Genomic DNA, 22,719 nt, shown 5'->3' with positions numbered 1-22,719 from the left:
AGGTCAAGGACTGGAGGGAGAGGAGAGGAATCTGAGACTTTGTAGAGAAGAAACAAATTTGTCCTCCATCCTTTCCCTACTGACTGACTCAAAGATCTTGGACCTTGCTTAGGGAGGCAAGAGTAATCATGTTTGTCTGCTTTGGCCTACAATGCTGACTTTGCGATCAGATCTAGCCCCTAGATGAACTCAGGGATGTGTAGACAGCTTTTTCAAGAAGTCTGGTTGTGAAATAGATACACTTTAAAAAAAGTTTTATTGATGCTTTTAGTTTTAGTGCTCTATGTCCCTGAGCAAGCCACTGAACCTCTTTCAGCCTCAGTTTCCTCATCTGTAAATCGGGGATATAATAGTGCCTGGGACCCAAGGTTGTTGTGAACATCAAGTGAGAAAATATTGTGAAGGGCTTTGCAAATCCTGAAGCACAACAGAGATGCTAGTTACTACTGCTAGCTAGAATCCCTTTTAGAACATGTTCTAGAATTTTTCCAGGAAAAATTCAAACATAGATTCTTCACTTATAGATCATTTTTAATTTTAAAAAAACATTTCCTTGCTATCCTTTTTTCAAGGCTGTCATGTCCCAGACTCCTCTTTGTTTGCCCTATCCCTCTCCTCCCTAAAACCTTCCCTTGGAACAAAGAATTACAGTTAATAAACTGCCTGTTTCTGGCATGAAATGCCTTATTCTGGCCAGGTGGGGAACCACCTTAGGCTTCCTAGAGGGCAGCCTTCTTCTCTGCCAGTCCCACAAGGTCCTGATCAGTCACTGCATTAATCATAGTGATCCTTGAATGACTTCCAGGGTAGATTTCCTTTACCTTATTATTGTCATTATGTAGGTTGTTCGCCTGGCCCTTTGTCGATTTGTGTCTGGATCCATTTACCCAGGTCCTTCTAGGCTTCCTGTGGGGTAGTGAAAAAGGCACCAGCTCTAGAGTGGAAAGACCTAGTTCCAATCCTGCCTTTTAGCAAGTAACTTAATCTGTGGGCCTCAGTTTCCTCATCTGTAAAATGGGCCTGAAGTCCTTTTGTTTGAAAGTTTTAATGCTGCCTGTTACATCCATTTCATTGCCAGATATTTCGCATTCCCAATCAATACGCCTTTCCTTGGAACAAAGATTTAATATTTCAGAACAAAACAAAAAGCTCACTAAACAGTTCAGCAGAACAAACGCCGACCTTGGCCGGCAGCACTCTGGGCCCCTGTGTGAGGACCCGCAGGGAGGCGTTGAGTATGGCTGGGTTACTGCTGGCCGCTGGCCTTGCTCCTGAGGTACCCATCCATCTGTGACTCCCCCAGCTGCAACCTTGGCCTTGGGTGTGACTTGGGAAAAAAGTATCCGGGAGAGCAGCGCACTGTCGGGGGAGGAGGGCTTGTTGTCCTTCCTCAAGGCTGTCCCTCCCTATCAGCAATGGCCAACATTGAAACAGCAGCTCCTCGGGATACTTTGTTTTCCCTCCCTAAGCAGGTTTTTACAATGTTGCTCTCGCTTTATACTCCTCGGTCTTCAAAGTTGTGACAATGCTGGCTTCCCTAGCTCCTAGCAATATGCTTGGCATTGAGCCTTCCCATCCCAGGCTGGGGACTGGCCAGAGTGTGCTAGAGCCAGTTGGTCCCGCTCCTGACAGTGGGACCATTGCTACATTTGGAGCATTTCCACCTGGGAAACTGGCAAACTATAAATTAGGACTTGATTTGTATTTTGAGGGATTGTCTACATGTAAATCGATGAAATGTCCCACATACACTTTGTTTTGATGAGCTGTTTGTTAAACATTTTTTCCAGCACGTATCTGAGCTCCTGTCACCATTCTCCCCAGCTGAGCCAGCAGGCTTCGGCACCGTTCTGCTGGCTGATGGAGACCCAACATGGGACACAAACCTGAGGAGTGCCCCCAGCTCATCCTCGGCTCCCTAAGACTTCCCTAAAACCTACTAAGTTTTGTGAATGGGCATCATTTTTCTTTTCCCTATGTGCAGTGATTAAGACATCACAAGATCACTCATTTAGAAACCTCTTACAGTTAAATGTAGGGAATAAAATGAATAGGCAAATCACTTGACTTCCTGGGACCTCAGTTTCTTCATCTGTAAAAATGAGGGGGTTGGATGACATGGCTCCCAAAGCTAAGAAAGTTCCCAAAGAAGAATCCGATCACTTCTCCTCCCCAATTATTTTCTACAGATCCCCAAATAACCTCAACTCATTTGAGAAAAGGAATATGACCTTAAAAACAGACTCCACTTCCCCAAAGGGAGAGGGAGTTTTCCTTTTGGTGACTAAAGTCTCTGGGAAGCCTGTCTACAATCAGTTCCTCTACTTCCCTTTTTCTCACTCTGTTCTTACCTCTCTATAGTCTGGCTTCTGATCTCATCATGCAACTGTCAAACACGACCTTTTCTCCATACCCTACCCACCCCTCTTTTCCTGGCTCCTTTTCCAGGTCATGCTCACTAATGGTGGGTATCCCACAGGGCTTTTTCTCAGGCCAACTCTCATGGATTCACTCATCATCCCTATGTTGATGAGCCTTAAATTTATTTCTCTAATGCCCAAGCTCTCTGCTGACCTCCAATATCACATCTCCCACTTCCTAGCAGATATTGAAATTGGATGTACTATAGACATCTTAAACTCAACAACTCGATCTTTTCCCCACAATTCTTCCGCTTCCATGTTTTCTATTATCGCCCAAGGTGTTGCCATCCTGCCAGTGACTCCAGCTTACAACCAAGCTGTCTCTCAACTCCTTCTCAACTTCCTCCCCCCTAATATCCAATCTGGGACAAGGATCGTCAATCTTACTATGGAACGTCTCTCCTTCTCTGTTCTGGTAAGTCCTTTATTGCCTCATGCTTGGACTATCATAATAACTCACATTTAAACAGCATCTTACTTTGTGACAGGCACTGTGCTAAGTATTTTATAAATACTATCTCACTTTATAGTCACAACAATCCTGGGAGGCAGACACTGTGATTAATCCATTTTACAGATGGGAGGCATACACTGTTATTAACCCAATTTACAGATGAAGCAAGCAGAAGTTGGGACTTGCCTAGAATTACACAGCTACTAAGGGTTCTAAGAATGTTTATTGACCAAATTTTGGTTACATCTGAACGGACAATCTGGAGAGAACCTGTCTGCTTATTCATGACAGACTAGACAGACAATGAATCTGGTCCACTCTTGAAAAGGAAGAGAACATACTTGACTGATTTTAAGAAACTGCAAATCACTCTTATTGACAAAAGAACAAGAGTTAAAGAGAAGGAAATTAAAAGGCTCATGGTAGGAAGGAGCAGAATGTAGCATCTAACCATTGTGGAAATACAGAACAGGAGCAAAGATGTCAGTGCAGATCTAGAAAATGGGCTGGTCACTACTCAGTGAAAATAAAGGACAATAGGAGACTGGGTGGTTAGAGCACTCCACTGATTAGGCCCTGAGAAGCCTCTGGCACTGTGGGTAAAATGTCTGTACTGAACTTTGGAGAGTATACAGATGAGAGTCCCACACATTGGGCAGCCAGGGAAGGAGTGGATCTTTGGGGGGATTTGCCAATGATGAGATCACAGTGCATTGGTGAAGTCAGCACTGGGGAAGTTCCAGGAGCCTCCTGCTAGTCTCTACTGTTCTCAGAAGAGGGCTGGGAAGCTCCCTCTGGATCTTGGAAGCCGGCTGGAGAACTTGTGAGCTCCCTCTGGGTCTTGGTTGTGTGCTGCCAGGCTCCGTCTGGGTCTTGGATGCCCACTGGCAGACTCCTTTTTGGGTCCTGGAAGTCTGCTGGTGGGCTCCCTCTGGGTCTTGGATGCCTGCTGGAGGGTTCCCTCTGGCTTTTGGATGCCCATTGGAGTACTTATGGCTCCCTTTGGATTCTGGATGTCTGCTAGTGGTCTCCCTCTGAGTCTTGGATACCATTGGAGTACTTGGGAGCTCCCTTTGGGTCTTGGATGTCTGCTAGTGGTCTCCCTCTGAGTCTTGGATGCCCACTGGCGGGCTCCCTCTGGATCTTGGATACCCTCTGAAGTACTCACGGACTCCCTTTCGTTGGATTTGGGGCTAGAACTTGGACCAGTTCTGAGTCTGGTTCCAGAGTCACTATCTGCTACTTTCTGCTGAGCTTGTTCCTTGCTAAGTAGTCGCTCCATAGGGCCTGGAACCTCTTCTCGCCCTTGAACCTCACCCCCAGACTCAGACTTTAATGAGTCAGATTTAATTCTGGAAATGCCTAGGACATCATTCTGACCACCAAGCAGGCACGAGCTGGGTGGGGAGCGGAATTTTCTGGGCCTGGAAACTGCAGGGAGGGGACCAGTTTTCTACTTATTGTTTCCTTTTCTTCTCTGGTTCTGCCTTCCACTGACCATCCCATCCCTCTGAGAAGTTAGCTTTGCAGAGGATCCAATGGCCCTGATGTTCTCCACAGCTGGGACCCAGCAGGTGAGTGGATACTCAGTTTTTTCTGTAATATTATCTTCCTATTTCATTTCTTAGTCTATTTAAATGGTCTATATGATAGAGTCTTTGATGATACTCATTGTTTAGTTTGTCTTTTGTGTTAAGATCCATTTAGGGTGTCGTCTTTTCTTCATTTTCCCTTTATTGGGTTATAGATTCTGAAAGATATGTTTAAGATTTTTAAAATTAATTTTGTTTCCTAACATGTGACCATTATTTCCATAACTTTCATGGGAACCTAAAAGGCATATTGTTTGTTTGTTTGTGGCAATTCCGTTGTAAAAATCACAGTATATTTTCAAACCCTGCTGTTTTTTTGTAGCTGTATGCATCCATTTGCATATGTGGGTTTCTTATAAGCAGCAAATTTGTAGCCTTTGTTGTCTGATCCTCTATGCAAATCATTTTTGTCAAGGTTATATTTAATTAGTTTACTTTTTCATTTTATCGGTAGTGTGCCACTGCCTGTTTTTTTCCCCTTATCATCCTAGATCCACCTCCATTAATTTCTAATACCTAATCTTAATCAATATGTGATTTTGATAACTTCATAAAGATCTTACCTCTTTCCTCTGAAATTGTCCATTTGTTTTGGCAGTTGTATTCCTTGACTTTCCTACATTACAATTTAGCCTTTCTCCCACTTCCAACCTCTGACTACATAAACCATCAGTGGGCTTATTTTTAGTTATCAGCTGTGTCCCAGGGGATGTACATTTTGGTAATTTTGTAGCCACAGCTCCAAATTGCTTTTCAAAATGTTTGGACCAACTTGCAGCTCCTCCAGAGGTTCTCTAGCCCACCTTTTGGCCATTTAACTTTTTGTCATCTTGGCTAGTCTGCTGGCAGTAAGAGGGAACTTCTAAGTCTCCTTAATTTGCATTTCTATAATTATTATTGTTCTAGAGAATTTTTTGTTGACAGCTTGAATTTGCCCCTTTGAGAAGTGCTTGTTCATACCCTTGACCATTTGTCTGTAGTCTTTGTAGCCCTGATTGCCTCAGAGAATGTAAATAGCAAGTGTTGCTTTTTGGCCAAAAACCTTGAGGATCTTCCCCTCCCAGACTGATTCTTTTTTTTTTTTTTTTTTTTTTTTTTTTAATATTTCTAGGTAAAAAAGCCATTCTTTGTTTCCTCTTTTTTACCTATCCTTGGTCACTGAATGGACAGTTGCTCAAACTGAGACTTATTAATAAGACCTTAGCTTAAAAAGGGCAAGGTTCTCCACAAGATCCATCTACTGGAGCTAGATGGTTCTGAAGGAGAAAATGAAGCAGGTGACCTTGCCCAGCCCCTCCCCACTCAAATCCAGTTCATTGCATGTTCTGGCACCGCCTCCCTGATGTCGTGATCATCTTCGAGAATGAAGGACAAAATAACGATAACAATCATGGGGGAGTGAGCCTTGTTCTTATAAATTTGGGTTTGTTCCTGATAAATCTCAGTTAAAAGATCTTTATTAGAAAAACGTGCTGCAAAGATTCCCCCTTCCCCCTCCAGTTACCTGTTTCTCTTCTAAATTTTACTACAGTAGATTTGTTTATACGATTTTATATAATCAAAATCATCCGTATTGTCTTGTGCGATTCCTTCTGTCATTTATTTCGTTCTGAATTCTTCGCCTATTCCTAGAACTGATAGGTAATTCTTTGCTCCTCTAATTTGTTTGTGAGATGACCTTATATGCCCAGGTCTCCATTTGGAGCATATTTTGGTGTTTGGTGTAAGAGATAGCACTATACCTAATTTCTGCAAGAACACTTTATAATTTTCCAATCTTTTTTTTTTTTTTTTGGTCAAATAGTATATCTTCCTTGCTCCTTCCCTTCCCCTAATACTGAGATCTCTAGGTGTTTGTTTGCTTCTGTATAGTTTATACCTCATCTTTCCTACTGATTGACCTCTTTTTCTTATTGACCAATATCAAATTGTTTTAATGATTACTATTTTGTTGTGATCTGATACTGAGAAACTCTATTCCCACTTTTTTCATGATTACCTTTTGTTCTTTTACATGAATTTCATTATTTTTCTAGGAATACTAAATCTCTCTTTGGAAGTTTGATTTGTACAGCGCTGAGTAGTTGCTAAATTTAGGTAGTATTGTCATTGTTATATAGTCACTTGATGTATCCATGAAAAATGGTTATCTTTCCAATTTTAGCTTTAGATCTATTTCTTCTTATGATCTGGTGAATTTTGGCAAATACACCCCCAAATTTTTCATGTCCTTTTGTAGTTATTTTCCACCTGGGTTTTCTTACAACAACAATAGTGACGTGGCCGGTGTAGACATCAGATGATGGTAGGCGGCAGAAGTTGGGGCTCGGTCATGTGAAGAATTCCCAATGGCCATTCTTTTTGGCAAAAGGCAGGTTTATTCAGGGAAACAGAATGAAGGGATCCAATAGACATCAGGAATGGTAAATTACTGAGTTGGGAAAGCCTAGAAGGAGTTTTACAGGAGAAAGGGAGCATCTCACGAGGTTGGGGCACATCCTTGGCTGGCAGACTACATCCTTGAAGGGTCTCAGTACCCCAAAAGTAAGTAGGGGGAAGCAGGGTTAGGAGAGACCACGTGGCGTGGGGGAGGGGTGAGGACAAAGACCCCCCCCTCCCCATGAGGCAGAGTGTCCAGGGGCCTGACTCAAAGAAGGACTTCGAATATGACATAGTCATAAATAGGTTTTATAGGGAAATTTTAACCTCGGGGACATAAGTGGGATTTCTGACAGGGTGTGGCAAGGGAAGGCTGCCTAAACCCCCTGCAGGGGGACCTCTGGGGCTTAACATAACCTGGATTTCAGGCTGGATCACCTCCCCAAGTGTCTGGGGAGTCTCCATTGCATTGCCCAGTCGCTTTGATACAGGAATACGGATGATTTTTGTGGCCTTGTTTCATATCCTGCAACAAGTGTTTTTAACTCATTTTTAGTTTACTCTAGGTTTTTAAAAACCACATGACCATATCTGCAAAAAGGAGATAATTGTGTTGTTTCTGGGCAGCTCCCACCCATGACTCCTGATCTTGCACTCTGAGGCCAAACATACAAAGGGCCAATAATCTCTCCTCACAGGTCAGCTCTTTAGCTGCCAGAGGCTGTTCTCAGAGCCTCCCTAAGACTTCTCCATCCCCATTCACCCAGTTCCCCAATCTCTTCCAAAAGCCCTTCACTATCCTGGTTGCTCTGGACATTCTCTGGCTAAGAAATATTCCTAAACTGGTGTCACCCAAACTGAAAATGAGGTTAAATGAGTCAGCTTTGCCCTGCCTCCCTCCTAGGAGGCCGCTGCTGCAGCAGCCGCAGGTGCATTCCTCCTCCTCCTCCTCCTCCTCCTCTTCCTCCTCCTTTTTCTCCTCCTCCTCCTCTTCCTCCTCCTTCTTCTCCTCCTCCTCCTCCTTCTCCTCCTCCTTCTCCTCCTCCTCTTCCTCCTCCTCTATAGGACTATAAGTCTCGCCTCGTTCTAACTAGGAGTATTTTTCTTAGAACCTGTGGGGCCAGACCATAATTAGAGAATACACAATTGTCCCATAGTCACCAAATAGCTCCTGATGTTAAGATTTCCCAGACACCAACCTCAAAGTCCTTATGATAGTTGTATTCAGATAAGATGCTAGAAAAGAGGTCCCTGTCCCTCCATTTTGCAGAGTGAATAGTGGAATTAGAAAGGAGCGCCAGCTTTCTTCCTTCTGTGTTTCAGGGACTGGTAACGTTCAGAGATGTGGCTGTGGACCTCCCCAAGGAAGAGTGGAGATACCTTGACCCTTCACAGAAACAATTGTATAGAGAAGTGATGCTGGAGAATTATAGGAACTTGGTTTGCCTGGGTAAGGATGCTCATTAGAGTGGTTTTGCTTCATCCCTTAGCAAATGCTATGTGATATCGTGAGAATTGAGCAATTGGCGCTTGTCAGGGATCAGTTCCTCAGTTTCTCTCTACTCAGTATGCCCACCATTCAGGACCTCATCACGCTCTCCCTTTCCTTCTTCCTCCCTCCCTCCCTCCTTCCCTCATTCCTTCCTTCTCTCTTTTCTTCCCTTCTTCCTTCTTTCCTCTCCTTCCTCCCTCTTTTTCTCTTTTCCTCCTTATGTCCATATAAGGTACCATAACCTTATCCACCTATCCTCTTAAAAGCATTTTTTCCTTTTCTTTTGTACCTCTGGACCCTTTCAAGATATCCTGGGGCTTACTGGCTAGATTTCTTTCTGAAGGACCAGCCCTTAACCCAAAACCAATCTGATTCTCATTGGCGAGGAGAGGTCCTCGGCCAAGCCCCATTTGGTCTTTGTCTGGGTCCTGAATGATTCAGATTGAACACCAGCTGCAGTCATTTCTGTTCTGGCCAGGAACCCTGAGTGTCTTCCCCTCCCAGGTTTATTTATTTGTTTGGGGGCGGGGGATTTGTTTGTTTTGTTTTGTTTTTGACTAGGTAAAAAAGGAAATTCTTTGCCTCAGTTGCTTCCTAGGTCTCCTACTGCATCGGGGCCTTCTCCAGTCCTCCTGATCCATATCTGGCCCCGGACTCCAGTGGCTCTGGAAGGGAAAGTGAGGCAGTGGCTTTGCCCAGCCCTCCCTCTCTTAGATCCAATTCACTCTTGTGTCAGGGCATCATCTCCCTGATGTCCAGGGTCCCCTTTGAGAACAAAGGACAAACAACAACAGACTAAAAATTTCTAAATCTTTTGTGACCAGGAAAGACAGGACATGCTATTTATTCACAGGTGAAAGGTTGAAACTTTGAAACTGACCTCTGAACTTTGCCCATAAGGTTTAACTTTCCTCTCTCTCCATCCCCTAAAATCTAAGATTCTCCCCTCATGCCTCTGAAGATGCTGAAAACCCAAATAGATTGTATTCACTTAACAAGGAGCAGGTTAAGGAAACACAATTTCTTTTTTTACCCAAGTCCACAGATTAACTGGGGAAAAATAAAATAATTAAATTAATTGGATTGTAAAATAACCTTATAACGTCTTATATCTTGAAAAAGCTATGCCCTTTGTCCTTGGGCTGCAATCTCTTGCTTTCCGTGATTTGCCATTCTTTTGTTTATCCTTCAGTTTCTCCTGGCTCTCTCTTTCTGCTCCTAATTATCTGCATCTTGTTTTCCCCGTTAGACTGTGAGTGCTTGGAGGGCAAGGACCAGTTTTGTCTTTGTGGGTCTGTCCTTCCTGCCCCCACAGCTCTCCTTCCCAATTGAATTTACAAGGTTTTGACATATGTTTTTTTTTATTCTTCATGAGACCATATTTGATCACATTGGATATTGAATATACCCCGAGCGCTCCATTTTCCTAAATCTACTCTTGTAGCCCATAGCTTTTCAGTGATGGTTAAGTCAAGTGACTTTGGAACTAGGAAGAAATTGTCTTTTAGATTTGTGGATAGAAGATGAAACAAAAGATAGAATCACAGAAGATAAAATGGGCAATTTTGATTATGCATAATCACAAAATTTTTTACCCAAACAAATCTAATGCACTTAAGGGAATAGGTAATTGGGAAAGATCTTTGTATCAAGGGCTCAAGTCCAAGATATACAAGAAACTGATCCAAATTGATAAGAACAGGACCATTCCCAGTAGATAAGGGGTCAGAGGGTAGGAATAGGAAGAATCCAAGGTTATCAACTATCATGAAAAAATGCTCCAAACCATTGGGGGAGAAATGCAAATGCAAGCAACTTTCACTTCTGCTTTCCACCCTTCAAGCTGTCCATGAGGACCTGAGTAGTTACCCTAATACACTGTTGGATCTGTGATTAGTTTAGCCGTCCTTAAAAGCAACTCTGCCCCCCAATTATCAAACCATATATCCTTTTGACCCAGCAGCACCAATACCAGGCCCAGGCCTGGGAAATAGGTAGATTCGATAGAGCAAAATGTTGTATTAAAGGTTCTTTTCTAACATCTCAGTAGTATTTCAGTAGTATCTCAAAATCATTTCAGATCCCTTAAAAAAATTACAACAATAATAACCTTATTCCTTAACCATAATCACGTGGTAATGAAAAGGTTACATTCCTCCCCTCAAAAGTGGAGAGATGGATCTTAGAACAAATATTTGACTGTGAAGAATAAAAGTCAGGGAAATGTATGATAGCGAAAGAAAGTGAGCTAGTGTGTTGAGTCGACCTCCTGAGTGGAAAGCATGGGCAAAAGTCCCAAGAAATGGTCTGCAGTCTGTGACATGAAGAACCATCAAAAATGAGGAATTCTCCAAATCGTGGGAGTATTTAAGTTAGTTTTGCATATGCTCATGTGTATATGTAAGCACTCCCTTAGAGTATAAGTACCTGGGAGAGTAAATGCTATGAAATGAACATTTATTAAGTCCTTACCATGTGTCAGACACTATGTAGTCCAGAATCTAAAACACTGCTTGATAATTAATTGGTTGCAAAGAACATTTGGATATAACTGGATCTTTTTTTTTCTGTCTTTGACCTTTTTGGACTGTATGCCTAGGTATGTGATTTTTGGTCATTTAAGTTCACTGACTTCTCTCACATAATTCTCAATTATTTTCTAGCATAATTGGGACAGTTCACAGCTCTGTCAGAAGCATGTCTATCTGTGTTTCCACACTCCTGTATAAGTTAACTGTTGTGGCTTTGGTTTTTAAATTTGCTAGGTAAATTCACTGGCTGTAGCTTAGATAAAACCTCAGAGTTATTTTAATTTGGGTTTTCTTCCCTTTAGTAAATTGGTTTACATTGATTTTGATGATGATTCTAAAAAGTTGGCAATGTGATTACATAGACATAGCTGATTTGGAAATGATTCCCATATCAGCAGTCAGTTTATGTCCTGTCTGTTCAAATATAATCCATTTCATTTTTCGAGAGAGTTTTTGTGCTCACCTTATCCAGTGACCATTGAAAGTATTCCTGATACATGGTTGTGAGTACTCTATACAATATACGAGCTTTTCTTGTTCCTTCTTCATAGCCTTGTTTTTCCAGAACACATTTTTCACCATCTTCTTTAGTGTCCCCTTGGCATTAAAATAACTTAGTATTTTTTTATTTTAATCGTATATTGTTTTTTCAATTACAAGTAAAGATGATTTTCAACATTCATTTTTGTAAGATTTTGAGTTCCAATTATTTCTTCTGCCTTCCTCTCTTACTTCTTCCCTCCCCAAGATACCATGCAAATTGTTATGCATGTTATACATGTACAATCAGTTTTCAACATTTCCATATGAATTATGTTGAAAAAGAAAAATCAGAACAAAAGGGAAAAACCACAAGAAATAACCACAAAACCCCCCAAAACAGAACCCCCCACAAAAAGGTGAAAATAGTTGTTTTGATCCATATTCAGTCTCCACAGGTATTTCTCTCAGTGCAGATGGCATTTTCCTTCCAAAGTCTATTGGAATTGTTTTGTATCACTAATAACTTAATATTAAATTAATTTTTATTTATTTTGGAAAATCTTGTTGAATTTATTATAATTGTTCTCACTTGATGAAATAGATGTTGGTAATGAGATTGGTATTCTTTTTACAAAAGCTTATCATAAACTGCAATAAGAATGAGCAAGTAGGAGCAGGTAGGTGGGGCAGTGGATAGAGCACCAGTCTGAAGTCAGGAAGACCTGAGTTCAAGTCTGGTTTCAGACACTTAACACTTCCTAGACACTTCCTAGCTGTGTGACTCTGGGCCCCCATTTGCCTCAGGGGGAAAAAAGACATGAGCAAACACTCTAAAAATTGTTGTCTTGTGATATTAACATATTGGCAATATGCTAATAATAAAAACAACAATTGTCAATGAAGAAAAAAAATGATACATTAGGTTTTTTTTTTTTTTTTTTTAAGAAAAAACATTCGTGCTACAAAACAATCAAGAATATATCAGCAGACAGACCTTTCTTTAATTTGATCAAATGCATTTGTCTAAAGTTAATTGTGCCTAATGAAAAATCATGGGAAGATTTTCTGTAAAATCAGAGTGAAATTAAGGATGTCTTCTTTCTTGACTATTATTTAAATCATTCTTAGATATGCTGCCTATAGCAAAGAAATAAGAAAAAGAAAGAAATAAGTACTGGCAAAGGCAAAATTATACCTCTTGGTAGATGATATAATGATTTGCTTAAAAAACTTTGGAGAATCCATCTTAGAATTGACACACTTGCTTTAACAAATTATCAGTACAAGAAACAAATCCAGAGAGATCATAGATATTTCCTTGAACAACTATGAGAAGTTAGGAGATAAAAATAGAAATAAAGATTCTGTTTAAGATATTTTTTAAGGAGAGAGGAACACAAAATAGCTCAAAGACAAGCTTCCAGGATCTGCAGGTTTTTTAAAATGCAAGATATCAAACAACTATATGCCAGCCACTGTGCTTTATTCAGGAGATACCCGCCTTCAAGGACCTGAAGGACACGTAAACAAGAGAATTTTTCACAGAATCCAGTATTGATGCTGTGCCAATCTATTTTGAGAACTATAGTACAACAATAACTTGTTGTGGAAATAGACAAAACAATAGCAATATTATGGTTATAATCTTTATATGGATGAAAACATGTTTAGAAGAATTTGCACATATTTAACTTTTAATGGATTTCTTACTATCTAGGGGAGGGAGCAGAAGGTGGAGGGAGGGAGAAAAATTTGAAATACAAGATTTTACAAAGATGAATGTTGAAAATTGTCTTTGCATGTATTTGGAAAAATTAAAAGCTATTATTAAAAAATATTTAGGGGCAACTAGGTGGTGCAGTGGATAGAGCACTAGCCCTGAAATCAGGAGGACCTGAGTGAGTTCAAATCTGGCCTCAGACACACTTCCTAGCTTTGTGTCACAACCCCAAGTTCCTCAGCAAAAAATAATAACAATAATTTAGGATGGAGGGGGAAAAAAGGAATATCAAGGGAAATAATCTATAGAAAGAGGGAATAAAAATGGCTCTGCCATTACAAGGTCTCAAAATGACATTAAAAAGCAGTTATTTTCAGAAGTATCTGATACGCTTTAAAAATGAAAAAGTAGATCAGGGCATGAGGTAAGTTAATGAAGTCCCAGAGGCGGATGTATGTTGCAGGTTAGTATCGGATCAGCCAACCCAAGAGGACAAACTGCTGAGGGAGCTTGTCTTTATTTGACTAAAACTATAGTACTTAAAAAAAAAAAAAAAAAAAAACTATAGTACATTTTGCTGAAAAATAAGTTTAGGAAATGCTCTTTCTGGATGGATGTATAAGACAGGGCTGGGCATTCAACCAAGACTGGTGGGACAATTCACTTTTTTTTTTCCCATTTCTTTCAGAATGGAAGATTCCACATGAATCCAAAGAAGCATTTCGAGAAGAGGTAGGCATGTCAGTGGAAGAACTGCTGCAGGAAAAACTTGGGAGAAACTGTTCCTGCTTTTCCATTTGGGACGAAGACTTCGAATATGATTTCAAATTAGAGAGGCAGCAGAGCCCAGGAGGGCAGCATTCCTGTCAAGTTACAGTCACACAAATGAACTCTCTGAATCAATCAAGAGGCCTTGAATATGCTGATTATGGACAGAGGGTCCTACAGAAACCAAATCTTTTCCTACAGCAGAGAGATGAAAAGCCTTTCGGTGTTTGGATCTCATAGAAGGTGCTTTAGGCCATATACAAATGTGAGGAAAAAGTAGTAGATTTTGCTCAAAGAAAATTCTAGATGTCACAAATGTGGGAAATCCTTTTGGCACAACTCAGCGCATTCTGGAACTTGTAGAATCTGTACCAGAGAGACTTGTGAATGGAATGATTGGAATACCAGTTGGAATACGCTGAATCCAGCGCCGAGTGAACAACAGACAGTGAGAGCAAAGAGAATCCTCATAAATGGGACGTATGTCGGCAGGGCTTTGTCGGGACAACACAACTCACTCGGCATCCGAGGGTTCATCAAGGAGAGAAACTCTCTAAGTGGGATGACTGTGCTGGGGTCTGCTCCAGAGAAAGAACTCATTCCTCATCGGAGAATTCACTCTAGGGAGAAAGCTTACAATCACAGTGACTGTGGAGGCGCCTTCAGCCCAAGGGCCCAGATCCCGCCACATTGGAGAATCCACACAGGTGAGAAGCAATATGATTGCAACGACTGTGGAAAGGCCTTCGGCCTGCAAGTGTAGCTGCTCCAGGATCAGACCATTCACAGTGGCCAGAAGCCCTTTCCGTGTGGCGAGTGCGGGAAGGCCTTCCACCACAGCCAAGATCTGAAAAGGCACCAGAGAACCCATATCGGGCAGAAGCCCTATGAGTGTCCAGTCTGTGGGAGGTCCTTCAGCGGCAGGGAGCAGCTCAAGCAGCACCAGAGAACCCATACCGGGGAGCCCTACGAGTGCAGGGACTGCGGGAGGGCCTTTGGCCGCAGGAAGGAGCTCAAGGAGCACCAGAGAATCCACACTGGGGAGAAGCCCTATGAGTGTCCAGTCTGTGGGAGGTCCTTCATCCGCAGGGAGCAGTTCAAGCAGCACCAGAGAATCCACACCGGGGAGAAGCCCTACGAGTGTGCGGATTGCGGGAAGACCTTCTGCCTGAACTTGGCTCTGAATGAGCATTGGAAGGTCCACACTGACCAGAAGCCCTACAAGTGTGAGTACGGGAAGGCTTTCCACCATGGCCAGGAACTGAAAAGGCACCAAATCCACACCGGGGAAAAGCCTACAGATGTCAGCAGTGTGGCAAGGCCTTCAGTCAGAGCTCAGATCTCAGAAAACACCAAAAAACTCACGCCAGAGAGACCCACGACAAATGAAACACTTCCCTCCATCTTTTCTGCCTTTTGATTATTACTCCTTTGTTTGGATCATCATCCCCATCAGCTCCAGTGCTCTGTCCTGAGCCCCCTTCTGTTGTAGGCTTTCACTCAGTGATCTCTGCAGCTTCCTTCAATTCATTTATCGAGTTTATAGATGATTCCCAAATCTAATATTTAGCCTTAGTCTCTCACCTGAGTTCAAATTGCCCCATCTCCTGTCATGACCTGCTTACTAGACATTCACAATGAACCGCAGATCCCATCAACATCACAAACTCAAGCAACTCATTAGCTTTTCCCCAAAATCTACTTTTCTTGAAAATTAATTTTCAAGAGCACCCCCTTTCTTCTGTTTGCTGAGTTTCACAGCTTCAGCACCAGTCTCAGTTTTCCACTCTCACCCTTCCTCTAATCAATGATCAGCTCACATTTTCTCCCCAGCCCCTCAGCTCTACTGCCATGGCCACCTCCTCTCTGGTTAATTGCCATGGACGCCTGTCTGTTCTTCTCTTGGGGCCCAGTGGTCTGGGCTCTGTTCTGAAGTTTGTGCTGACTTGAGAACAAGGAAGGTAACATGCAGTTCCCCTGACAAACATGAGACCCGGAGCATGCTGAGGTTGCTCACCCGCATTAAGGTCAAAGAACAAGTCACAGTGACCCAAAATATGAATGTTCTGAGAATTGGCTCTGTCATGGGGAAGTGAGCTCTGGGATTTTCCGGACTTGTCAGGGTAAAGTACTTCCTCAGGTTTGGCATTCAGGGCTAAGAGTTAAAAGGAATGATCTGGGTTCTGTCAGAACCCACCGCAATAAAGAACAAAACTTTGGGGAACCCCACGGGCCGTGTCCGGATGCACAGTGAAGCTCAAGAGGAGATCAGACCGGGCTGCCTCCAAGTGCAGCACCTGGCAGTCTTCCTGCCTCAGATGGTACCCACGGGGACCTGTCCCCTACTTATGATTTTCCTGTAGCTCTAATGGCGTGTTCCTCCTGGGAATGCTCCAGTGACTCTACAGTATCCTCCATAACTAAGTACAATCTCGTCTGGCATTTAAGACTTCCTGACTCGGCTCCCTCTTGCCTTTCCTTGCTACTCTTGAAGCGGGTTGTGAACCTTTTAAGAAACTATTTCCCATTGATCTGTGATCCCTTTCAGAATCTCAATCATTCTTGGGGAAGGCAAATCCCCCCAGGTAAATTATCTTTAGAGAATGGCTCAAAAAGCATCCCTTTGAAGTGTTAATTCCAATAGGAGATCGGGTTGTCGACTAAGACCCAATATAACAGCTTCCTTCACTGAGGGTCTTTTGCAGAGGGACCTTTCTGTCCACTGAGAACTAAATTCTCAGTGCAAAACTCCATTTTCCCATAGATCTGCTACTATAGAAATCAGGCTCCTGGTAAACTGATTTCTATGCAACAACAAACTTTCATTTTGCAACTAATATTCGGGAGTGAGTGAAGTCTTTCACTCCTAGAACCTGCAGCCAATTTAAAGGGAATTCTTAGCAACTCTCATAACCACTAATCTAGATCACTCAAACAGCATCACTCTGACCTGACTGCCCTTCATTCTCTCTACAACCCAACGTGGGGGACGTTGCTCCCCCACAAATCGCCATCTCTCACACCCATCCCTTTGCACAGGCCAGCCTCCGACCCTCCTGCGGATCAGATGGGGATGCTTCCCTCACCAGGCGCCTTTCTCTTCACAATTCAACTCTGGGAGGTCTGAGAGCTTCTATTGCCTCCCCTCCAGCTTTTCCTGTGGGTCTCATTGACTGCTGGCATTTATACAGCACTGACAGTATCCCAGGCACTTGGCTAAGCCCGTCACAATTCACAGCAAGGGGGGTGGGGAGAGGGGCTGTCATTGTCCCCGTGTTGTACCCAGTAAGGATTTTGCCCAGGATCACACAGTGTCCGAGTCAAAGTTGAACTGGGATCTTCCTGACTTGAGCCTATTGATAGTCAGAATCAAGGATGTTAATGAGATAAATATTAAGCACCTGCTTTGTTCTGGTTACTGTTAAGCCCTGGGAATATATATATATATATAAAAGCCAATTATAGTCCCTGCAAACTATATCTAGGATACTTTATAATAGATTATATCTGATGGGGAGCAACCAGACGGAGCAGCCGATAGAATACTGGTTCTGAAGTCAGGAGGATTGCACCCTCAGACAACACTAGCTGTGTGACTCTGGGCAAGTCATCTAACCCTCTTGCCTCCCTCCTCCCCTCAAATAATGTCCAATGAGACGCTTGTAAAAACAAAACACACATTTAGCACAGTGCCCGATATGTCGGAGATGCTTTGTAATTCTCCCCCTCACCTCAGATAAATAAAAGAATTGAGAATTGGGAACAGCTGGAGGCCAGGGTCCCTGGACTGAAGAGTATGGGTCGGGGATGTGACAAGCCTAAGGGGACCAAGTTATAAAGGGCTTTGAACTTCTAGCAGCATTTTTGTTTTTGCTCCTGGGGCAAGAGGGAGCCAGTGTGTTGCGTTGGGGAGAGGATGGATTTGTGGGACATGATCGGACATCCGTTTTAGTAAAATCGCTTGAGTGGCAGAATGGACGGTGGGCTGGAGTGGGAGAGACTTGAGACTGACCGCTCCATTCGGTGTAGCAGAGAAAGAGAAACGTTTAAGTTGCAGTGAAAGGGAAATCTCCTTAGGAAGGCACCTCTCCACCCCATTCAAATGTAAATCACTGGAGGCAAAAAGCGGTTTTCTTTTGTCTCGGTTTTCTCAGCGCTTTAACAAAGTGCCCAAAACACTGAAAGCACTTAATAAAAACCTACGGATCCCTTGAATTGTGAAGCCTTTCTGCCGTGACCTAGACTGCTAAAAAGAGTTTGTCAGGGAGAGAAGTTTCTGCCTGTAATGGCGTTATACCTGAGAACGGAGCCCCTTAATGCAAAAGTAATCATGGGGAAAGAACCCGAGGCCACAATGACGGAAAGAAATGCTCCCGAGCCAAAGCTTTCCTCCCTGCTCCCAGATCTCGCTGATGGGCACGAGTCGCGAGTCGTCCAGAATGGATTCACAGGCCAGAACCAGCTCCAACTGGGGGGCAAAGCCAGTGGGCCAGGTTCCCCATAACGGGGGGAGAGAGAAGCTCTGATGGGCAAAGCCAGTGGGCCAGGTTCCCCATAACGGGGGGAGAGCGAAGCTCTGATGGGCAAAGCCAGTGGGCCAGGTTCCCCGTAACACGGGGGGAGAGAGAAGCTCGGTGGGGAAAGATGCGCTAATTATTCTACTTTATGCATCAGCAAATCAGCCGCTATCAGAGTCCCTTTTATACAGGACGGTCTGGGGAGCTGGCATCTACAGCTCAACCTCCAGATCATCTGCAACCACTGGGGCCATACCAGGTAACTCCCCAGGTCCGGCTTGCTCCTCACAGGGCCCTTGGATCCTAGGTTGCTCCCAGGCACATTTACCCTATCAATACAACCAGAGACTTCCAGCCAGAACAAAACCCTTATCCAAGAGATAGAGAACTTCTAAGTGGAACAAACAAGAATTATTTTAGCCCAGGTTAACATTCTTTCTTGATAGAGAATTAAAACCTGAGGAGAAGTCGTCCCCCCCTTTTCTCCCCCTCCCCACCTGGTCAGGGATTCTTCACTTCAGATCTATGAACTTTTAAAAAATCTTTTGATAATTTTGTGTGACTACTTTTGTAATCCTATGCATTTTTTTTAATGCATTTTAAAACACAAACTACTAGGTGAGGCTTTCCCATCATGTGATCTGAATTGCTCAGATAATCTGGCGTGTATCTTGCCTTGTAAATCAAATTGTTTTTGAAAGCTAAAGTACATTCCGACTATGAAGCCATACTTCCCCTAGCGAAAACAAAAGTTATTGCAACCTCCAGACTAGAAGGGAAAGGGGTCATCCCCTCACCATCTGGTGAGACTTGTTTGCTTTGCTTTTGTGCTGGGGTATTCCAAGAATAGATTGTACCTCCTGAGACCCAGATGGGTCAAAGAGAAAGAAGGGATGGGGAAGTCTATAGAATCTGCTCTGCTGAACACACACGAGCGCTTCTCTGTTAACAGCACCACCTTTGGTGTTCAGAGTGTCCTTTCTGGAGAAAGCTAATAAACTTTCTTTTTTACTACACTTATCCTGAGGCTCTGGAATTATTGGCAAGGGTCCCTGCGTCCCACACAGTTTGCACTGATTGCTTTGGGGAGTGGATTAGAGATTTCAGTTGGGGGGCGGGGGAGGATCGTCCAGCAGTGGTGAAGGATCAGCTAGTAGATAACAAATTTATTGTGAATTTGGCCCAGATGAGCAACTCTCCAACTGCCTGGGATCCTAAATGAGGCACTGAAAGGGACTTCAGAGGCCAACTTGCCCAATTCAATCATTCAGCAGATGAGAAACCAAGGCAGAAGAAGGTTCTAGGACTTGACCAACGTCACACAGGCAGAAAATGTCAGAGATGAGAATCCAGTGCCCCGCAATTGTACTGTGGACAGCACCATTTCTTCCAGGTCTAAAGTTTACTAACTGTGGGTATCCGCAAGCACAAGCACAGAACTGGGCTTGGTTCCATTTGGTAACATAGCCTTGAGTCTAACTGCTGAGCTCACATTCTTCTTTCACCCACATTAACTGAATATCTTATGTAAAATACTGTGATTATCATTTTCATCATCATCATCATCTCCTTAACTGCAAAAAAAAAATTCTCTCTCCCCTGCCCCTCCAAGCAAAAAGGGACAAGTTCAGTGACACCCCTTCCCCGCCCCACAAATAAGAGAATGTAACCAGCAGCAATCAGACTCCATTCGATCTAAAGATCACAATCCCTGTGAATATTCTCCACCTGTGTGATGCAGCTGGAAGTTCCTGTAAGGTTTCTGGGAGTCGATCAGTTGATCAGTTAGTTGATACTTAGAATTTATAGGGACCCAAGTTATGGGTACAATAGCTTTGGTTCTAACTACCAGCACTTCTATTGATCCTGATACATATTGATATGTATTTGCAATAGTCTTCTAATTGGGTTCAGCTTCCAGCCTCTGCCTTTTTAACCCTTTTTTCATGGGATTGCCAAACTAGGGCCTCTGTCCACTCTCTCACTTTATTGGCTCACCATTGTTTGTAGAGAAAAATGCCAACTCAGTGCCAGGGGATTTAAAATATTGTGTAGGACAGGTTCCAACCTACCATAGCCCTGCACACATTTGACACGACTTCGCTGCCCTATTTGTTGTGCCCCAAATTCAGCCTTCTACTACCGCCTGTTGCTCAGACTGGCCACCATGCACAAAAATCATTTTCTCCATCACTGGATGGAGATGCTCTAGCCTCTAAAGTTCAGGATATATACAACTTCCAAAAGTGAAGTCATTTTGGTCTCTCCATTTAGTAGTAATTTCTCCACCATGTCATATTATCATACTGTACCACAGTTCTCTTTTAATTGTCCTGACTCAGTTTCCCTAATTATCCTGCCTCAGTTTCCCTAAATTGTTCTGACTCAATCCCCTTACTTGCAAATCCCTTCCTCCCCCATTAAGACTGGTATAACTCAGAGGTTATAAGTTGTCAATGTGTAAACTCAAAAAGGGGGAACGCAGCCATGCTGTCTCTAGCCAGACACTTTCTTACTGCCCAGTTAGTAAGAATTTATGGTCCTACCCCCCACCCTATCCGAACCAAATTGATGGTTCCTGCCTGGAGATTCCCCCTCCCCAGAGTCTGGACGCCACCCCCTGCCTTTGTTTAGCTACTGTGCATAAATATGCCACTGAGAGCTGCATCGGCCGCTGGATTCTGGGAGAGGACCAAACCATGGATCCCTCTGGTCCCAGTAAATCTCTCCCTTTCAAGTAAAACATTAAACTCTCTCTAATCTCCACCTTGCCTCAGTTACTCCGGTTTCAGCATCACTGGGGATGTGGGTTTGAGCCACCACCAGGAAACGGACACTCCTGGGGGCAGGAACCGCTTTTCCTCCGGGAGCAGCGGACCCAGTACATTACGCATTAAAGGTGCTTACCCATAATCGGCGTTTGGGATTAAATGGAGCCAAGGAAATAGAGGCTTAGAAAAAGGAGCGGCGGGACTGGCAGGACCCCGGGTTGGAGGACAGTGTCAGGTCCAGGAACGAGGATCGGGCGGGTAACAGCCGGGGGAGGTGGCCGGCCCAGGAGTGGTGAGCCCAGAGAAAAGGGCCTGGGGCCCGGGGAGGGGAGCCCAGAAGGGAGGGTCAGGCACCGGGAAGGGGGAAAACCTAGAGACGGTGATCATGGCCGCGAAGGATGGGGGGGATGTAGTTCGGGGGAGCTGAGCGCGGAGGGGGCGGGACATCCTCATGTCGATGAAAGGCAAAGGCCAGCTGGAGGACGGAGGGCTGGGTGCAGAGGAAGCCCAGGGGGTGGTTCTCGGGAAATCCCTGGGAGGAGAGCAACCGTCCGGGATCCGGACAGGACGGAGGGAACCTCGGGGAAGGCTGGTTCCCGATCGGCGCTCAAGAAGCGGGTGTTCTCCTGCCAGCCCGGTACCAGTGGCCACCGGGGAAAGTCTGTTGAGAGGGTAAAATGAGAGGGTATTTGCGAAGCTCTCCAAACGCCAGTTAGTGTAAATGACTCCTCCCCCACAGGGTTTCCAGACTTCACCTCCGCCCCCTCCCTAATCCGCCCCTTCTTCCCGCTGACACTTTGGCCCGGGCTCTTCGCCTCCCGCCCGAACCCCAGCATTAGCCTGTGGGGGGGGGTCTGTCTGCCTCAGGTCTGTCCTCCCGCGTTCACCTGCCAAACGGACCTTCCTAAAGCAGGGGCGCCACCAGGGGGAGCAGAAGAGGGCGGGGAGGGGACACGAGGTAGCCCCCCGACAATGGCCTCACGCTTTTTGAGGGAAACCCTAGTCTCCGGATCTGCACACCGGGCAGACATCTCAGCAGGGGACCTTTCTGGACGTCGGGTCCCCGGGGCTACACTGGGGGCTGGGCCAAGATTCCGAAGCTGTATCCCAGCCCGCGCACGCGCAGACCCGCGGCAAGGTCGGGCCCGGCCGCAGACGGGGTCCTTCTCCGCTGGGCATGCGCGGCCGGCCCGAGGACTACATTTCCCAGGAAGCTCTGCTCACTCGGTGAGGGGAAGTGGCGAGAGTGGCCGTTCAAGTACAACCCAGCATGGGGAGGGAAAAAGAATCGCTAGGCTCTGGCCGGGATTGGAGCCCGAATGACAAGGGGGCGGGACCGTAAAACGTCATATCCGTTCCTGTCTCTTCCCCTCTCCACCCTCCCCCTTCCGTACACTACCAGGAGTCCCGAGCAGGCTGGCGGGTGCCTGGATCCCGCTCTGTCCGCAGCCGCTGCCCGTCCGGGGTCAGTGAGGAAGCCGAAGACGGGCCCAGTACCCATTGCCAGGTTTGGAAGCTTCCGGGATGGGAAAAGTCCGGGCTCTTGTATGTTAAATGCCCCGCCCCCTCGGAGAGGGAAGGCTCCCATT

At 44.5% G+C, this 22,719-nt stretch overlaps 1 protein-coding gene across 1 annotated transcript; it reads right to left on the bottom strand.

The window, feature by feature from the left end:
* Positions 1-17,541: 17,541 nt before the first annotated feature.
* LOC127549152 (uncharacterized) lies at positions 17,542-22,718 on the bottom strand. Its single transcript, XM_051976987.1, has 3 exons — positions 22,525-22,718; positions 22,031-22,327; positions 17,542-21,791 (listed from the first exon to the last, which is right to left on the bottom strand). The coding sequence occupies exons 1-3, from the start codon at positions 22,716-22,718 to the stop codon at positions 21,362-21,364; spliced, it is 921 nt and encodes a 306-aa protein (XP_051832947.1). The 3' UTR covers positions 17,542-21,361.
* Between the last annotated feature and the right edge of the window lies 1 nt (position 22,719).

The sequence above is a fragment of the Antechinus flavipes genome, chromosome 1 (assembly GCF_016432865.1).
Source record: "Antechinus flavipes isolate AdamAnt ecotype Samford, QLD, Australia chromosome 1, AdamAnt_v2, whole genome shotgun sequence".
NCBI classification, from domain to species: Eukaryota; Metazoa; Chordata; class Mammalia; order Dasyuromorphia; family Dasyuridae; genus Antechinus; species Antechinus flavipes.
Note: the sequence above shows the minus strand (reverse complement) of the source record. Positions and strands in the feature narration are given on the sequence as shown.

Coding starts and splice junctions, on each gene's coding strand:
- LOC127549152 (XM_051976987.1), bottom strand. CDS start 22,718: ATGGGAGCCTTCCCTCTCCGAGGGGGCGGGGCATTTAACATACAAGAG. Junction 22,328..22,524: donor TGCTCGGGACTCCTGGTAGT/GTACGGAAGGGG, acceptor TGGGAAATGTAG/TCCTCGGGCCGGCCGCGCAT. Junction 21,792..22,030: donor GGCGCCCCTGCTTTAGGAAG/GTCCGTTTGGCA, acceptor CCCTCTCAACAG/ACTTTCCCCGGTGGCCACTG.